The sequence below is a fragment of the Eschrichtius robustus genome, chromosome 6, assembly GCF_028021215.1.
Source record: "Eschrichtius robustus isolate mEscRob2 chromosome 6, mEscRob2.pri, whole genome shotgun sequence".
Lineage (NCBI taxonomy): Eukaryota > Metazoa > Chordata > Mammalia > Artiodactyla > Eschrichtiidae > Eschrichtius > Eschrichtius robustus.
In genome coordinates this window covers 77,974,554-77,995,049 of record NC_090829.1, presented here as the reverse complement: position 1 = coordinate 77,995,049, position 20,496 = coordinate 77,974,554, and the positions used below count along the sequence as shown (strand labels likewise).

Below are 20,496 nucleotides of genomic sequence, written 5' to 3'. Positions count from 1 at the left end.
GCTTCTTCACATATATAATAATTTTTATTGGATACTGGACATTGTGGGTGTTACATTGTTTAGTGCCTGGATTTTCTCTTTAAAGACTGTTAAGTTTCATTCAAGGAAGCGGTTAATTTACTTGCAGATAAGCTTTTTTGGCTTTGTTTGAGTGAATCTAGAATAGCCTTTACTCTTGGGCTAGTTTAGCCTTATCTCTAAAGTGTGGCCTTTCTGAGGTCTTTTTACCAAATTCCCCATCTGTTTAATAGGGTTTTTCCATTCCAGTTGGTCAGAACTTGAATGTTTCCAAACTTTATTTAAGATCTAGTAGTTGTTCAGCTTACAGATCCCACAGTAGTTGTTATTTAACCAGCCTCCTGGAGTTTCATTAAACCTACACTGAAGATTCAAGGAGACTCATGCATATTTCTGGAGCTCATAATCTGGTTCTCTGCCCTGCAAATTTCAGTTGCCTCCATCTCTCATATTTCCAATTTCTCTCTCCTCAGTTAGCGAGAGTACTGTATTCTGCTTAGCTTTCCTCTATCCTGTGCTTTGGCAAATACTGCCAGAAAGAAATCTGGGGATAACTTTGGGCTCATCTTAATTGTTTTTCTTCTTTCCTGGATCACAGTTCTACTGTGCCTATTGTCCAATGTCTGAAGACACTTGTTTCATAGATTTGGTTCAGTTTTCTATTGTTTGTGGTAGGAAGGTTAGTCTGGTACCAGTTATTTATTCATGGCTGGATCACCATAACATTTTTAAAATGTAAACTTTCTACTGAATAATAAAGTGCATACTGAAAAATTGCATGTATCTTAAGTGTACAATTTGATAAATTTTCTTTTCTTTTTTTTCCTTTTCTTTTTTTTTGTCTGACCTGTGAGGCATGTGGGATCTTCGTTCCCTTACCAGGGATCGAACCTGTGCCCTCTGCAGTAGAAGCATGGAGTCTTAACCACTGGATAGCCAGGGAATTCCCAACTTGATTAATTTTCATTAATTGAACACACGTGTAATCAACACCCAGATCAAACATTATTAGAACTCCATAAGCCCCCTAGGGGCCCTTTCCAAACATTAATACTACCTAAGGGTAACCAATAGTCTGATTTCTATTACCATATATTACTTTTGTATGCTTTTGAACATTATATAAGTGGAATCAAGTAGTACACAATTTTTGTGTCTGGCTTATACCAGTCGATTTTACGATTGTGAGATTCATCCATGTTTTGCATGTAGTTGTTGATTGTTCATTCTCTTTCCTGAAAACTAGTCCACTATGTGGATTGTCTAAAATTTACTTATCCTATGAACATTCTTATATATGTCTTGTAGCAAACATATGAATACATTTCTGTTTCATATATACCTAGGAGTGGAATTGCTGGGTTAACCCACTCTAAAACCCACCAAATTTATATAATTAGTCCAGACTTACATATCCAAATCTGTTTGACACCTCCATTTAAAGCATCTCAAACTTAACATATACAAAACCATTTTCTCCTCCTTCTAGGTTGGCTTAATTCATCTAGTTACTAATGGAGTCATCCTTAATGCCCCGATTTTCTTTATCCTTCTTGGCAAACCAATCCATTATTAAGTCCCTTGGATTCAACCTCTGATTTATATATGTCTCAAAATTATCCAAATCTTTCTGTCTCTACTATCATTACCTTAGTTGAAGCCACCATCATCTCTGGCCTTGACTAATGTAACTGCCTCCAGACTGGACTTCCAGCAAGCCCTCCTGTCCTCTTCCAAACTATTCCCCACAAACAGCTTAAGTGAGCCTTTAAATATGTAAATCTGATCCTACTTAACACTCTATTAGCTACCCATTGACCTTAAGATACATTCCAAAATACAGTCCAAAATCTATAATGTGGCCAGTAAGAGCCTGCATAGTCTGGCCTCTCTGCCTCATCTCAGCTCAAGTTGCTCCCTGCACCTCAACCACACTGACTTCCTTTCAGTTCCTAGAACACATCAATTTCTTTCATGCCCCAACAACCTCAAACATAATGTTCCCTTGGCCTGCAACATTCTTTAAGGCTCTTTCATATGCCTGGAGCTTAAAAGGCACTTCTTCAAAGAGCTCTTCCCTGATAGTCCTGATTAATCTATCATCGCACCCACTAATTTTCCTTCGTAGAACTGATTACGATTTATAATTATGTAATGATTTATGTTTTAACATCTCTTGCTCCTATCACACTTTAGATCCATCGAGTGTTATGTTCACTCCTGTAACCCATTGCCTAACACTGTGCTTAGCACATAGTATGCAGTCAGTAAGTCCTTGTTTAATAATGCGTGACCGATGCAAAAGCTGGAAGCGGCTGCAGGAACAGCATCTGGCATTTCTGTGCCAAGGATAGGTGCCTCCCAGTGTGTGGTGGTAGGTGGGGCAAGTCTTCTTGTTCACTCAGAGGGGGCTTTTCCCCCTGTTTGTTCGATATGTGTTTGCTGTAGGGCCGCGTAAGAAACAAACTGCCTCCAGATACAGGCGGCAGGCGGGAGAGATCAGCCTTATGTGTGAGGGACAGCATAATCTGTCACCCGAGGATTTTGCACTCTCTTCACGTACAAGAGGGAAAAACTGCCAACTCCCCTGGAGGGGGCGAGTCGGTGTGTCTTTCCCCCAGAACCGGATTGGCCTGGACGGGCCGAGGGAACGGGGGCGGGGCTTGATCCCGCCGGGCGCCAGCCATGTCTCACGTGGGGCTGCCCGGCGGAACGGCCACTCCCCAGCCCCACAATGCACTGCGGGCCGCGTCACTCGTAGCGGCGGGTTCTGGCTAGACAGGTACGGACCGGCCCCTCCCAGTCCTCGTTTGTCCCTTCTCCGCGTCGTTCGAACCCCTGGCTGGCCGCTTCCCTCGCTCTTCTCGTCCCCCGCCACGGCCCCCGACTCTCGCCCTCGGGATTGCAGACCTACCTAACCCCGGGCGGGAACTAAGCTCGTGGCGTGGGGGGCGGGAGCGGGGAGTCGTCGGAGTCGCGGAGCTTTGGAGGGGTGGGATTGCGGGGACTTCGTCTCCTACGACTTGAGGGGTCTGCGGGCCGCGCGAACGGCGGTTGCCCTTCGGCTGACCTGCCCGGATATGGGGCAACTCACAGGGTGGTTATAGGGGGCCCGAGGAGGAGGACAGTCGCTCTGGGCTGCCAGCGGTGGGGCAGCATTCCCTGGCGCCCAGGTGTCAGAAACACGGTGATCCTCCTAGGCTGTTTAGGTGGCCCAGAGAGCTTGACGTGGCACTTCCTATTTTTTAGGTAGGGTTACTTTGCCTATTGTGGGGTTGAATGAGCATTGAACCCAGAATTTTGCCCGCGTTGGCTCACGGAAACCTCTTAAGGCCCTGTTAATGGCACTTTGGGAACGATGTGGCATAAAGGAGACCTGAGCAATTGGCTCGACAGGTGGAAGAAGGTTTCAAAATAGGAGGCTGAGCCCCAGCTGGCTTAAATCTCTCTGAAAGTGAAAACAGCTTTGGCTTTTTCTTCTATTTAGTTTCCTGGATCTTCCACCTGAGGCAGTGGGAGAGCTTGAGATCCAGTTCCTCCTGTGCCTCTTCAGCCAAGGCAAAGCCCAGGGTTACAGTGTCAGCCACCAGGCGGGAGATGTTGGGATCCCAGCCAACAGGTGGAACAGCCACTTTTTGAAACTCTCTGAATCACATTTCGGGTTACTGGCATTTGCTCACGTTCTAAGATAATAAGGAATTAAGCAATACCTTAAACAGTACCTACAGTTTCTGGTGTATGAAGGTTGTCGTTCAGTATTTGAATCTGACATCTGTGACCATGCCCTAACTTAAGGGACATCTGGGCATTTCCTGTGTTGAGAACCATGATCAGTTTAGTGCTTTGTGTGTGTGTGTGTGTGTGTGTGTGTATGACTGATTCTTAAAAATCTAAGTATGTTTTATACTGGTGTGTGAACAGAGCCTAGGTCTTTTCAAAGGGGTGCCTGTGACCTCCCTGTCCATGTAGTTGAGTAAGAAGCTTGAATATGTTGAGAGGCAAGACTCATAGGGTGGTTAGAATTAGGCTTGACTTTAAATCTGTCACTTGGTAGTTTAGGGATTGAATAAATTACTTTTCTGGGCTTGAATTTCCTCAAAGGTAAAATGGAACTGATAATACCTACCTCACAGGTTATTGGAAGGCTTAAATGAGGTAATGTGTATAAAGTGTCTGGTAAATAGAGAGCAGTCAATAAATAATAATAGCAAACACTTAATATTGCACTTTCAGTCTGCAAGGTGATGTTTCGGGTTCCTTACGTGTTCCTATGAGGTAGATACCATTAGCATTTTAAAAATAACCCTATGAGATAGATACTGTTGGTAGCCACAATGGACAGATGAGGATATTGAGCTTAAAAAGACAAAGCTTGCTCAAGTTTACACAGTTACTACATGGTGGAGCCAGTTTTTGAACCAAGGCAATCTGGTTCCAGAGTTCATCCTGTTATCTATAATACTATACTGCCTCTTAAAGAAAACATAAGCTGTTGTTTAAAATTGTTATTATTATTTCAAAATGAGTAGCTAGATAGTTTCTGTATCACTGGGTTCTTGCGCCTTGTTGGTTATAGGAGGAGCACAGTGATGGAGAGATACAAGAGACTTAGGTTTAAGCACTGTCATATATTAGCAGTGGGACATTGAGAAAGGGCGCCTCAGTTTTCTCCTCTGTAAGATGGAGGTTTTACCTACCTCACTCTTTGTGAACTATGAGGTGTTACACAAATGATTGATGTATTTGTGTATGTGTTGGAGGCCGTCTTCGTAGATGTGAGTATAATCTACTCTGGAACTCGAGGTCTTATACATACTGTGCAGTACAAGCACCTGTAATAGGAATACCAAAGGCTGCTGGTAAGGTGGGGAGCGCAGGCCAAGCTGCAAAATAAACTCTGGTTGTTCTTGGTACCCTTTCCCCCTCTTTTCAAGCTCTGTCTCCCCAGTGCCTTCCTGCTAACCTGTGGCTCTATGAAATCCTTCCCTTTTCACTCAATCTTAACCCCAACCCTGTGCATCACAATTAGTGTAGCTTTCTCCACAAGTAACTCCCCAAGTCCCAGATCTCAGCTAGCACTTTTATAAAATAGTATGTACCAAGGTAGTGTTTCCAAAACTTTGGTAACATCAGATAGGTAATATAATTCGAATGATAAGCAGATGAACTTAAAAAAAAAATTCTCCAAAAATTTACACACACATTTGAATGAAACAAAAGTTCTTTATATGTCTAAATTAGGAGAAGAACCTAACACCTCAAAACTGATTTCACAGATACTATTACTAAGCATAGGGCAAAAAAATAAATCAATTGAAAAGCCTGTATTAGGTAAAAAATAGTACAGGTGAGATGCAGATATGGTAAGACTTCTGAAAACGGTACTTGGGTGACTGAAGTTTGGGAAATAATGGACTAAAATAAAATATGAGTGATTAACCTATTATGAAATTTTTTTTATCTTAAAAGAGGCATTTATGAAAGCATCTTGCTGGAAAGTAGATATAAAATGTACTTAGATGTTGGGTTTTGTTTATTACTTTTTGAGAGATTGCCTTCCTGGAACCTTGGGCCTACAGTCATCACCCCACAAGTTTCTGAAGAAGACAGGTCAGCATCTTGTTATCTTGGGTCTAAAAGGCTGCTAACCACTGCTATAGGTGTTTGGTGTTGTGGAAGTTTATTTTCCTCAGCCTTTACGTAAATGTTTACCCAGACCTACCTAGATTCTGCTTTGGGCTTTTTCCTCTAGCAGTTGCTATTGGGCAAAGAATATATAAGCCAGCACTCAGATTTCCCTATGAGTTTTCTGCTGCTGTCTAAAGGCATATGTTATATTTTTTTCTGTTAAAGGTGAGGGAAAATGGACCAGTGGCCTAAAAATGTATCTGTGGTCCCAATAAAACTACTACTGCTCTGGAATCTTCCCATGCAAGTGTTTTAACCTCTTCCTTTCCTCAATTCCTACTGGCTCTTCCTTGGTTTTTCCAGCCACCACCTTGCCTAGCCTCTAAGGGTATCCTAACCCTAGCTTGGCCTTGATGTTGACAGATTCCTTTTTCTACTACCACAGTCCAGATAAGATTGGAGTGTGTGTTTGTTTTTTTAAGGAACTGTATTAAGAATTCAAGGTAAAAAGAAAAAAAGGGGGGATATATTTATTGAGTTGATAAAAGAGAGATTGCTTATCCTAAGGTGATTGAAGTCTATCTACAAAGTAGTCAAGCCTCACATTGTTCATTGGACAGTCATCCCAGTTTCTTTTGTTAGTTCAGTGGTTTGGATGCTAGGTTAAATGACTCTGGAAGGAAGGGATTTAATTTTTTCTCCTCAGAAAAATCCTATCTCCTGATAAATACAAGCAATTCTCTGAAAACCTTTCAAGAATTTAGAAAGGGAATATCACTGCTGTGTTGTGCTTTCCATGACAAGCCTAAAAGTGTGTATTATGAACATCTGAAAGGCAAGTTTGTCTAGCTATAGTTTTCCAGTTAGTAAAGCGGTGGGCAACATAGCTTGTGTTGTATTTGCTCTTTCCATCTGAATTTCTTTAATTCTGGCCCGATGCTTCTCGGTGGTAGGAACTATCTATTCCTAATATCTGAAATAGCCCCTGGCATACAGTATGTACTCAGTAAATATTTGTTAAATGAATGGAACTTATCCAGGTTGTTATTCTTTTTTCAGTATATGTTTTAGGAAGTATGAATCATATCTTTCTGTCTTTTAAGTCATAAAAAAGAGTAACTTTGAAGATTACATGAAAGTTGGCACCCTATAATAAAGATTATTCCTAATATTTCTGTTGGGATTCTAGAAAGATCAGGCATAAAGAATGCAGTCTGCTTTTAAATACTACTAAGAATATGGATGTTTGGAAACTATAAGACACAACCCTGCTCTCATGTTAATTCCCAGAGTGGTCATTGTGTTGCAGTATACTTCTGGAAAGACAAAGTTTTATATTTAAATCATAAATTTGTAAGGGTATGAAGTAAGACATTTTCCTAATTTCTTACACTTAGGCTAAATGTTCAGTTGTGGTGTAATAAATTTAAAAATGTGGTAACAATTTTTAAAAGAGATTTATAGTATAGACATTATCCCTTGAGGGATCTCTGCTTTCTTTTGCTACCGCTTTTAGAAGAAAAAAGAAACTGGTTGAATAGGAAAAAAAATGATTTGGATATGTCATGTTGGAACTTTCGTTCGAAGGTTCCATTATGGTAAAGGCTAATTTAATTCCTGCTGGGTTTTTTTCCTTTTAAATAAATGGAGGAGAAAAATATTAAAGGGTAATGACATATTAATACCTAGCTTTTCTTCAGAGGAAAAGGGGAAAAGGGGGAAGTAAATTTAAAGCATTAGCTTTATTATTTGGATTGATTTTAATGTCAGTCAGTTACCATCATGAATGGGCACTCAGATTTTAACTTGACATAGCAACAAAAACTAGGGACCACTCGTTTCCAAAATTGGTAGCAGTTGATTTTCTTTGTCATTTTTTTGATATTACTAACTTAGTTTTTCATTTTTGGAGTGAGAGCATATTGACCTAGCTGAGCTGGGCAGGTAAGGATTAATTTAGTCTCTGAGATACAATATCTTGAAAAAAGCCTATGAAATTGTTACCAGATTTTTCAGTTTTTACCAGTTGTGCCTCCTGTTAGTGAAGGAGAAGTATTTAGTGGCATTGTGCTCTTTCCTGCCTGGCAGGAAAGAGTTATCACTTAATTTCAGACTGTGAACATGTTTTAATTCAGTGTTTCTCAAAGTATGATCCTTAGATAATAAGCGTAGTAATTACTTAGGGAATTTGCTGAAAATGGAAAATTCTCAAGCCCCACCCCATAGTCAATGGATCAGAATTTTTGGGGGGAGGGTGGACCCAGAAATCTGCATTTCTAATCAAAATTCCAATGGTTTTTACACAGGGGACCACTGTGTGTGTGTGTGTGTGTGTGTGTGTGTGTGTGTATTTTATTGAAGTTTGACTATTTACCTGATTTCTTTCAGACCTGCGTAGGCCTATGCAGTCCTTTTATCTATTTTTGTAAAGCATGATTAGAATATAATAAAAAAGGTCATTATGATTTGCTTTCTGATAAAAAGATTGAGAACAACATTTAAAGTAGTATTCCTTTAGGACTTCCCTAGTGGTCCAGTGGTTAAGACTCCGTGCTCCCAATGCAAGGGGCACGGTTTCGATCCCTGGTGGGGGAAGATCCTGTGTGCCTCATGGCATGACCAGAAAAAAAAATAGTATTCCTTTAGCTTTAAAATTTATTTTAAATAAAAACATTTGTTCTGATTATAAAAGTAATATGTGCTCATTGTGGAACATTACAGAAATTTAGGAAATTATAAAATGATAACAATCACCCATAATACTATTTCCTGGAGGTAAGCATTCTAATTTTGTCATGTTTCCTTCCAATATCTATTTCTCTATTTATCCCTCCCTTCTTCCTTCTCTGTGTCTTTATGGAAAACAACATATGCAGTTTTGATCCTGCTTTTTTTCTACCTAACATATAAGCATTTTACCACATTACTAAATTATTTTTAACAAACAACTTTTAGTTGCATTATATTCCATCATAGGGGTGTACCATAATTTGTTTAACCATCCCCCTATCGTTGAACGTTTAGGTTGTTTTCAGTTATTTCTATGAGAAAAATGTCTTTCTGTTTAAAATCTTGTCTAATTCTGATTATTTTCTTTAAGATAGGGTTATGTATATAAATTTATTGTGGTCAAAGGGCATAAATATTTTTAAACTCTTGTTGAATATCAACAGATTGTTTTGAGAATGGTTTTTATTCCAATATGTACTTCCACATATACTTCTGGAAATGCCAGAAAGAAGTAAGTATTTTTTTTAACAGCTAATTTGTGAAGGAAAGTATGGTATATCATTGCTTTAATTAGTATGTCTTTGATTATTAGTGAGTTACACATTTTTGCACTGTGTTTATCAGCTTTGGCTTTAATTTCTTGCCTAACCCAAATTGTTCATTTTGTTTTAGGTCTTCTCTGTCAGTTGAAATGTCTATGATTTTATCTGCCTCAGTCATTCGTGTCAGAGATGGACTGCCACTTTCTGCTTCTACTGACTATGAACAAGGCACAGGCATGCAGGAGTGCAGAAAGTATTTTAAAAAGCTCTCGAGAAAACTGGCTCAGCTTCCTGATAGATGTACACTGAAAACTGGACATTATAACATTAAGTAAGACATCGGTTTGCTCCATTAGAATCATTTGCTTAGTGGTTGTCATTTTAATGAAATTTAAGTGGTCTAAATAGAAATTAGTGTTTGATTAGTTTAGGAGAACTTTTCAAGTCAAGAATCATGTGGTTCTGAACTTATACTAAATAGTATTCATCATGTCATCACCCTTTTTATAGTTTCTCTGTGTTTATGTCTGGCTTTAGAAAATTTTATAGTTTTGCAGATTACAGATAGTCTATCTTATAATTGATATTAGATATTTATTGGTGTTCTTACATGCCCAGGAAAACTGTCATGGGAAATATAAAAAGTCATACCTGATATCTGCCCTCAATGAATTTAATAAGTTTACATCCTAGTGAGGGGATGGTGCTCATCACTATTTATTGTAAATAAAGAAAGTAAAACTGGGCAATGGAATAGTGACTTTATGGTGGTCAAGGGCCTCTCTGAGAGGGTTACATTTGAACAGAGACCTAAAAGATGTGAAAGACGGCAGTCTTAAGAATGCAGTGGATGAAGGTCAAGGCAGAGATGATAGCCAGTGCAGAAAGCCTTCACTGCAGATCAAGGGATGGAAAGAAAACCAAGACAATGAAGCAATACGGACAATTAATAGAGTGGTGGAAGGTGAGGTTAGAAAGGTAGGAATGGGACAGGTTACGTAGGGCCTTCTAGGCTATGATAAGGGGTTTGGATTGAGTTTAATGTAATAGGAAGCCATTGGAGAGTTTTAAGCTGGAGAGTTATATAAAACCTAATTTTGGGTTTGAGTAGATCATCCTGGCTGCTATATGAAGAATGAGCTCTAAGAGTGGAAGCAGAGAGATCATTTAGGAGACTCTTAGAGAAGTTCAGGTAGAGGTGATGCTTATAACTTGAATAAGAGTGGTAAGGATGAGAAAGGGTTGGATTTGGGCTGTATTTTGGGAGCAGTACCAACAAATCTTCCTAATGGATTGAAGTGGAATGTGAGGGAAAGAGAATAATCAGAGTTACCTCTAGATTTTTGGCCTAAAGAATGTCCGTAATTACTTGGATAATGGGACTGAAATGAGCAAGACTGGAGGATATGTGTTTCAGTGGTAAAAATCAAGAGTTCTGTTGGACTGTTAAGTCTGAGATGTCCATTAAACATCCAAAGGGGACTTCAGGTAGGCAGTTGGATGTATAAGTCTTAAGTTTAGTGAAGAGAAGGACAAGTGTGGAGATGTAGATTTGGAAGTCAGCTTACAGTTTATAATTAAAACCATGGGAATAGATGAGACCAAGTGGGAGAGCATACACATGAAACAGAGAACAATTAACTCGAGCAATTTGATACTGATTGTGCATACAGTGGGAAATCAGATAAGAACAGAGTCCATATGTGATGTTAAGGAGAGGGCTTCGTTACTGAGATGAGACATGAGCCATGTCCTGGAGAATTAGTAAGATTTGGCTAAGGCAGAGAGGAGGGCAATTCCAGGTGTAGAGAGGAGGCGGAAAAAGTAAAGACTGTGACTTAGCATGGTAGGTGCATTAACCTGCTTGGCCTGGTGTAGTGAATGGTGATTTAGGGATAGTTATGGGAAATGTGAGATACTTAGCGTGGGGCCAGATCCTGGATTTCCCTGCAAGTTCAGGTTGAGGGATGTCACTTTGATGATGTAATAGGTTATAGGAAACTCCTACTGCAGGACTGAGGGAAATGACTTGATAAAAAGCAGTGCTGAGACGGTGACATAGAGGGTGAAATGGAAAGTCTGAGGAGAGGAGAGGCGTCAACTTATAATTAGGGCCTGAACTAGTAACATACAAGTGCAAATGAAAAAGAAAATGCCAACCAGAAAGACGCTTCAGAAGAAGAAACGGTTGAGCCTGATAAGATAGAATACCAGAGATGAATAGAAGGAAGGGACAAAGATGACTTGGAATTGGAATTGGACAGAATGAGATCTTTGGAAAGGGTTGCTTATGGGGTGAGGGAGAAGAAGAAGACAGTGAAGCTCCATTTTGAGCATTTTAATTGAGGTTATGACAAGGTGTCCAGTTGAGGTGGGATAGAGATTTTGGAATCATTCACATAGAAATTGAAACTGTGAGGGTAGACATGCACACTGAGTTTCAGAGAGGCCCAGAATAGAACCTTAGAGAAGGTCCATATTTACTTGGATTACCTGGGATAATAGGTATTATCTTTAATTGGGTTTTCTGAGAGTTTTAACTAGAAAATGTGGTGGTGGTCATGGTAGTTAAAATATATCTAAAACGATGTCTCAGTGTACTTCTATTTTTTGAAGAAAAAGCCTGAAGCATTCTGATATTTAATAGGCTCTTTTAGTGCTCTGGGTGTAGTGTTCTGAGTTTCAGTTATCGTATAGTGTTGTAGACAGATACCAGCATTACAGAAGATTGGCTTGAATGTGTATTAATTCTGGCAGATATCCTGGACTTTAAAAAAAAAAAAACAAACTTCTTTGCAAATGTTTTTTGTTCCTCTACCTATTGTCTTAAAAGTAGAGTAGAATGTAGTAAAGTGTTAACACCCCTCCAGTGCCCAATGCTGTTTAATTGTTGTGAATTCTAGATTTTGTATTATTTATTTGCACCCCATGTTATTCCACAAAGGATGTGAGGCAATTAAAAAAAAAAATTCAAGAGTACAGATAAGGGAATCATGTGAATGAAAAAATAAACATAGAATAATAAACTGAAGTAACATTTTTTTCTGGAGATGCAAACTATGTAGTTTGTTCATTTTTTAGAAAAGGGCTACAAACATTGTTCTGAACTTCCTTGGGACCAAAACAAAGGGGGATAATGGATCATTTATAGGATTCACAGTATCCATTGGATAAAAACGTTGCTTTTCATGTTACTGTAACCTGATATACATAAAGAGAGACAGAATTCGGATAGCATTCTTCCAGGAACCATAACAATGAGCTTTTTATGATTTTTCTTATAATATTCCTTAGTGTAAACAAATAGCATGATGCAAAAAGCAATTTATTAGTGAATTTAGGAGTGGGGTGAATCAGCAGAGGTCTAATCAGCCTGATCTAAGAATACAATTTAGAAATGTCTAAAGGATTAAATAGATTACATGGCCGCCAGAACCACACATAGAAAAGCCTCTTTGTGTATTTTTGTAGACAAGTTTTAAAAAAGGATTGAATAACAGAATTTTCAGTTCTAGTTCCTGACAAGAACCTGGATTTCATATATTTTCTATTATTGATTGGAAGTCTTGTTAGTTGGTTTCTAGTTTATTGAGGTTTTTATGCTATATGACAATAAATTCAGCCTGAAATATATAAAATTGGGAATTTATGTGTTACCTGACTTATTTAAAATTCTCATAGGACACCTCTTTTTTTTAACCACCATGAGTTTGCCAGATAAAACTCACAGATCTGCAGTAGTTGTTGTAGCACAGCATGAAGCTGGCACCAATCTGCTTTCTCAGCCGTGTTTTTAAATGCTTCTCTTTCTTTCAAAGCCCAGCTTATAGCTTGTGTCTTTTGAATCACCTTCTGCCTCATTACTACTATTTATTGGGTTGGCCAAAAAGTGCCTTCAGTTTTTTAAGTAAAAATAAAAGACTCATTTTCACCAAGAACTTTATTGAACAACGTATTCACCCTTTTGTTCCACTACCTTCTGTCATTTTTTCAGGCAACTTCATAATTCCATTATCACAAAACTTTTTATCTTTTTGAGCAAAGAACTGTTCCAGGTGCCTTTTATGGTCTTCCAGGGTATTGAAATTTTTTCCATTAAGAGAATTTTGTAAACACCTAAATAAATGGAAATCCGAAGATGCAACGTCTGGTGACTACAGCGGATGAATCAGAACTTCCCAGCCAAGCCATAACAGTTTTTGCCTGGTCATCAAAGAAACATGCGGTCTTGCGTTATCCTGATGGAAGGTTATGCGTTTTCTGTTGACTAATTCCAGACGCTTTTCGTGGAGTGCTGCTTACCGTTGGTCTAACTGGGAGCAGTACTTGTTGGAATTAATAGTTTGGTTTTCCAGAAGAAGCTCATAATAGAGGACTCCCTTCCAATTCCACCATATATATACAACATCACCTTCTTTGGATGAAGACTGGCCTTTGGTGTGGTTGGTGGCGGTTCATTTCGCTTGCCCCACGATCTCTTCCATTCCACGTTATTGTACAGTATCCGCTTTTCATCACCCATCACAATTTGTTTTCAAAACAGAACGTTTTCATTATGTTTAAGTAGAGAATTGTGTGCAGAAATACAGTCAAGAAAGTTTTTTTCACTTAACTTTTGTGGAACCCAAACATCAAAGTGATGAACATAACCAAGCTGGTGCAAATGCTTTTCAACACTTGATTTGGATATTTTGAGTCTGTTGGCTACCTCCTGCATGGTATAATGTTGATTATTCTCAATTAATGTGTCAATTTGATTGCTATCAACTTCAACTGGTCTACCTGACTGTGGAGCATCGTCCAGTGAGAAATCTCCAGCACAAAACTTCGCAGACTACCTTTGACGCGTTTGATCAGTCTCAGCACCTTTTCCATACGTTGCACAAATCTTCTTTTGCATTTCGGTTGCGTTTTTACCCTTCTTGAATAATAAAGCAAAATATGCTGAAAATGGTGCTCTTTTTTCTTCCATCTTCAATATTAAAATGGCTACACAAAAATTCACCAACTTTGATAAGTGTTTCTTTAAATGTACGCTGATATGACAGCTGTCACACACAACCTAACAAAATTGTTTCGAATGAAGTTAAAGACAACTAAGTGCTACTAGAGCCATCTTACGGAAAAAACCAAATGGAACTTTTGGCCAACCCAATAATTTCTTTAGTGATCTTACTCCCTTCACGGATTGCCTGTAGAACTTGTTGACTGACTTTTTCATCATTTTTTTCGTAATATTTTTTAAAATTTCTATATCCACTCTCTACAACTAGGTTGTAACTCATTGAGATAGTTGATGTGCCCTGGCTTATATTATTTTTGATTCCTCATCTCTTAGCATTGTGGTTTTCAAATTTGTACAGAAATTGAGGGGCTCTTTGCAGAATACCTCTGAGAAGCAAAGCTAAGTGTCTGATTATGTGCTAAATCAGATGGTACCTCACATTAGATTCTAGTTGAATTGGTAAAGGAAGTCCAAAGTTTTAAGAAAAAAAAATAGGTAACATTTAAAATTGCGAAAATTCCTTTAATTTTCTCCCCCTATGTATTGGGAAAAAGATGAATTTCATCAGATTGTAGTAGCTGAATAATTCAGTTCAGCTAATGGAGCACATTTTGTGGAGCCTGGCTTTTGCTGGCACAATGCCTTGCATATATCATAGTAGCTGTTACATGAGGGATGGTTGTTTGTGGGGTATGTCAGGATTCTGAGTGCAATGGAGTTAAGTCTTCATTTTCTCCAATATTCTTCAACTTGACTTATTGATTGGGGGTGGGGGTGGGAGGATAATCCAGTTTTGTGATTTCTTTTCACATTACATAGTGATATTATAATTCTCTGTATAAAATTTTAAGGAATTCATCTGTTTTATTAGTTGAAGGATACTTAAATTGTAGTAAATGTTTAATAGATAAACTTATGTTACTACTTAGGAAACAACAGTGACTAAAGCAATACTTATGAACCATATGAAAATCAAGTTGTGTCTTATGAGATCTTAAAACTTAGAGATTGGTTTTAGGTGTTTAAAAATCATAGTTGTACATTTTGATAAATGTTGAGACACTGATCTTATGAAAAGACAAAACACTTTGGGAGGTCAGTCATACTCTGTTGTGAGTTCTAGTGCAAGAAGTGAAATTCCTTAGTTCTTTCACAGTAAATTCATTTGAAGTCTGATAATGGCTGTGAGCTTCATAGGTTCTCTCCTTACCTGGGGAGTCACTTTCTTCATATTTGTCCCCAGACTGCTACCTGCAGCCAGGAATGCTGTTTTAGACTTACCTGCCTTTTGGTTTTTGTTTCTGGCTTTCCTTTCACTCTTTGGTGGTATTTTCTGATTACGGGAGTAACAACTTCAACAAGGACCCAGTTATTAAGTACCTGCAATGGCCAGGCAGTTTAGTTACTTTTCATTAAATTTTGCAACAGCTCTGTGAATGGCTTTTAAATAGAACTTTTCCCCATTGCCAAGGGCAAAAACACAACTCACACTAGCTTAAGCAAAAAAAGGGTATTGTGAAGGATAGGCCTTTTACCTAGTTGGCTGGAGCCAGGGAATCAGATGTTATCAGGAATCTTTCTCTCATTTCTCCAGTCTTTCCTTTTGCAGATAGATATTCTGCACATATTGGAAGACACTGCACAGGTAGCTCCAGGCTTACTTCATTCCAGCTGGGCAACCCCACTGCCTCCATGTTTCAAGAAAAGGACTTCAGTGGGCCTTGCTGTGTCATGGCCCATTTCTGGACTAACATTGTGGTTGGAGGGCTAAGGTACTCTTAGTTGGCCTGGCCTGGATTACATGCCCACCCGTTTGATGGGCAGCTTTATCAAAGCCATATAGAATAGGTGGTGGGGCTGGAAATAGTTCTCCAAAGGGAAGGGGAGAAGGGACGCTGGGCAGATAGCCATTATAGTACTACCACCCCTATTTTCAGATGAGGGAACTGAGACTTAGGGGTGTAAAGAAACTTGTTCAAAGTCACAAAGCTAATAAATGGTATATCTGACATACAGTCTTTTTTTTTTTTAAGAAATGTATGTATTTATTTATTTATTTATGGCTGCGTTGGGTCTTCGTTGCTGAGCGCAGGCTTTCTCTAGTTGCGCCGAGCAGGGGCTACTCTCCATTGCGGTTCACGGGCTTCTCATTGCAGTGGCTTTTCTTGTTGCAGAGCACAGGCTCTAGGCACGTGGGCTTCAGTAGTTGTGGCACGCAGCCTCAGTAGTTGTGGCTCATGGGCTCTAGAGCGCAGGCTCAGTAGTTGTGGCTCACGGGCTTAGTTGCTCTGCAGCATGTGGGATCTTCCCAGACCAGGGCTCCAACCCACATCCCCTGTATTGGCAGGCGGATTCTTAACCACTGCGCCAGCAGGGAAGCCCCATACAGCCATACAGTCTTTTTGCTTCAGCATTCACATTATTCTCTGGTAAAAGATTGAGTTACCTCCTTTTACCCTTAACCTCTTTCTTGACAGGGTGCATTCCTAATTCTCCTAATTCTTTTCATTTTATGGACAGCGAAATTAACCAGGGAAGAGAATTAAGTGAAACTACCCTCCCCCCTTTTTTGGTTGAGAAATGATGAGGAACAGAGTATGTGTGAAGTCTAAAATTGATGAGATAGCATTGTCTCATTGAAGACAAGGTGTTTGGTGGGGAATGGGTGTGACAGGGGAATGCAACCCACCAGTAGCTACCAGACCACTTGAGGGAAGAATGTAACCTGTGTTTTGTCTCATTATTAGCATCATATCACTTTTCTACCATTTATTATGGTAAAATCCACAGCTTTTCAGCGCCACATATGTTAAATAGGCTCTTATGAACTGGTCTAGGAATCTAATTACTCTTACAATATAGTTCTGTAGGTGCAGTAAACTTCTGGAATACAACTAACAGGCAAATGAGGGACTATCTACGATTGGTTATCTGAAAAAAGTCAGGATCTTTATTCTCTGGTGTGTGAAGGTGTGAAGGTATTAGGGTTAGTGGGAAAGGGTGAATCAGGAGATTAACTCTGCAGAAAAAGAAAATGAAGGCTGTCAAAGGCAAATTTTGTATCCAAGGTTTTGATGGTGTAATCACCTTTGGCTGCTTAAAATCATCTGATTCTCCTTTAGCTTACTGTTATAAGTTGCTATCACTTGGCATATTACATATTAATACATATTTTCTTATTTAATGAGGTTTAAATTAGTGACTAAAATGGGTCTTTTATTTATGGGATAATGTATTTAGCTCTTCAACATTGGAGGGTAATTGAAGGTTGGCTACCTAAGAGAGGAATAAGTGAGAAAATACGAAGTTCCTGGTAGAATGCTGCTCATGGCAGACACTCAGTGTTACTGAGTTCTCTTTCTGGTTCTTATCACCTTACTGTCCTACTGATGGCGAAGTCTTGTTTTCACCTTGTTTCTCATCAGGTGTATTTGGTGATAATAAATTCATAAGGTATACTGACTTTCATAACATCAAACCCTTTTTTTTTTTTTTTGAGATATGGATCTGTGTTTTATTTTTTGAAAAATCCCCCCATATTTTTAAGCAAGAAATGATACATCTTTATACAAATAATTTCCGCATGCCAGGATAGATTGAAAGAGTTAATGTACTTGCAGAACACTATTAAGAGGCCATCAAACCCTTTTTTATATTTAAAAGTGTAAACGCTTTATTTTAGGGAATGGAGTTCAGTATGGAAGGTTCCCTTTCGAAAATAAAATTGTTCTTATGCTTAGCAATTTTAAGAGTAGATTAGAGATTTCATGTCCTACTGGAGAACTTTTTTTCACCCAGGAAAGCTATTTACTGGGTAAATATGACTACAAAGGATAAGCAGATTTCCTGTGTGCAATGATACAGTAGCAGAATGAAAACTATATGTAATACAAATATTATTGCTGTTTCAATTTATAAATAGTTTGCTGTATACTTAGTCATTTGGCATGCTAAAAAATTCAGTTTTGTTTCTTTAATCTTGTTTTGTATATCGTTTTAAGTGTATTCCCAGTACCTAATTGTAGGCGCCTGGCAGGCAGGGACTTGGTCTTTGACATCAGAACCTATAGAGTAGAATGCTGGACATATGCTAGGTGCTCTATTATTTGCTGTGGGGAAGATCATCGTTTTCACTTATTATTTAGTTTGGTACAGCAAGCCATCAAGTCCTAATAATGTCGGTGTTTAATTGGTGATGTCTAAAATTTTTTTGACATTTCATAAATAAAATTAGATACCAGGAAAAGTTTAACGTCTTAAACCATTTATTCGTTTTGTTGGACTTTAGGAATCGCTTGAGGTATGGCCTGCTTGGATACATGATAAAATTAGCTTTTAAACAAAGTGATTGAAAGAGGTAAATCCTTCTTACCTGGAGTTTGAACTTCCACCAGCTTTACCTGTTCAAGACACACTTGATCTTGGAAGGCCCTAAAGAAGTTCCTAGTGTGTGTGCTGTGGAGAGGAACCAAAGATGTAATGAGGTTGGATAAATTCCTTGGCCAGAAGAAAGGCAGTAGCTATAGAGATCAAATCCCATTGGTCCCAAAGCACAGAAGTGGAAGGAAATAAAAAAGAAAAAGGAAATTAGAGCAAAGTAGGAAGAAAACAATCGCAATTTAAGAATTGTGCTCAAGGTGGAGAAAAGAAGACTTCTTGTTGTTGTGGGATTAGTAATGACAGTGATAAAAGGAAAGCAGACATACTTGTTAGACCTTTATAACCATCTGGAGGTACTCACTGCAGAGGTGAGTAATTCTACATGGTCCCTGAGAACAGCCCTGTGTTTTAAGTAGGGGGATGTTGAAGACTCAGTGATCTGAACTCAAGCCTTCTGGTAACACTGACCTGGAAGAGCAGGTGAAGTTCTACTCTCTTCTGTCATTTGTCAAGTATTTATTGATCTTCTTCTTTGTGTAGATACCACTGAGCTGTGCAATTATCTGTGCACAATATACTAAACAAATTAGGTATAAATGAGTAAATGAATGATGCCTTCTATGCACTCATTTATTTACTAATTTACTGAGCACTTATTGTGTACTAGACATAATATTCTGGATGCTAAGAATACGGTGGTGAACCATAAAGAAATCATCCCTGCTCTCATGGAGCATAGATACTAGTGAGAGAGACATTACAACAAACATACAAATATATAAGTACGAGCTGGGTTAGTTACATGAAGAAAAATAACAGGTGCTTTGTTTACAATAAAGTAAGAATGAAATTAGATAAAATATGTAATATATTTAGCAAAGGGCCTAGTTCATACTAAGTGGTCAGTAAACCGTACCTGCTACTGTTACTATTACTACTACTTCTTTTCTTCCTCCTCATCAAGGCAGAAGGATAACAGCCAGATTGTCTATAACAAGTGAACTAAATGAACCTGATGGACAGGCTAAAGGGTGCACAAACTGGCATGCCTCTAGTGACGTTAGACTATTTCATGTGAGTAGTCCTCAGTGCGATGGTAGGAGTCTTTCAGTTTGTCCCAGTGATATGAAAAAGCAGAACTTTTGATAACAAAGGTAAATCGACAGAGCTGTATGTACTTTTGGAAAACTGGCTTTGCATTTCAAATAAAGACAGCATTGTAAAGGTAAATTCACTATGAAAAGTCATAATACTATGTAGAATATAGCGTTTTCAGAGAATATCATGCATTTATAGAAAAATAAAGACTTTGGAATAAAGACTTTCTGAAAACGTTAACATACAATCTTAAAAACATAGGATTTTTTTTTTTTTAATTTCACAATAAATTCTCCAGTTAGATTGAGCGCAAGCAAGAAAAACCATTTGGGATAAACTCACGTAGGTGTCTGTGGTTCACTCTTATTAATATGGAAGTACAGTAAAACCCTGTTATAGCACAAAAGATGGAGTCTAAAAGCGTCAGTCATCTTATTGAAGGACAGTGAAATAACTCCTAGCTAGCCACTTAGAAGTTCCAAGCGTGTAGAAGCCAGTCACCAATTGTGTTTTATCCCAATTCAAGTTATTGTAAGATATATTTGAATGCTAATGACATGTCAAAGAATTTTGATAATGACAGTGAAGATTATTTTGGAAAGGGAAAAGTACTTGGGAAAATCATACTTTGATTTTTTATTTAGTTGTCAGTTTTGTAGGAAAATACAGTATGTTATGGCTAAACTTTTTTGACTGTGACCCATAAGAAGAGATGCATTTTACTTTGTGACCATTACTTAACATACAAATAGGATAAACAAAAGTTTTATGAAGCAATAAACATTCCGGTATTTTCTGTTATATTCTATTTCCATTTTTAAGAAAATGCTGTGTGTAATTCACTAAACTAATTTTATCATCTACTAGTGGGTCACAACTTGCAGTTGGAAAAACATTGCATGAAATGACTATGTGTTAACCTGGAATTCCTTTCTGAAGTTCCACTTATTCCAGAAGCATAAGATCAGCACAATTTCACTAGTAGTATATCCCACACCATTAATAATAGACGATTAATAGGTGCCAGCCCCTCATCATTTGACTGCCTTGGATGGTCTTTTAAGAAAGAAAGATATATGTACATTTGCTTGCATA

General features: G+C 38.4%; 1 protein-coding gene across 2 annotated transcripts in view; it reads left to right on the top strand.

Annotated features, from left to right (window-relative positions):
• The first annotated feature begins 2,757 nt into the window (after positions 1-2,757).
• The window catches only part of SEC22A (SEC22 homolog A, vesicle trafficking protein), a 65,883-nt gene continuing 48,144 nt past the window's right edge, over positions 2,758-20,496 (top strand). For both annotated transcript variants that reach the window (XM_068545497.1, XM_068545496.1), the window contains exons 1-2: positions 2,758-2,800; positions 9,049-9,249. In XM_068545497.1, coding sequence (XP_068401598.1) covers positions 9,068-9,249 — 182 coding nt within the window. In that variant the 5' untranslated portion in view covers positions 2,758-2,800; positions 9,049-9,067. The remainder of the gene's footprint in view (positions 2,801-9,048; positions 9,250-20,496) is intronic.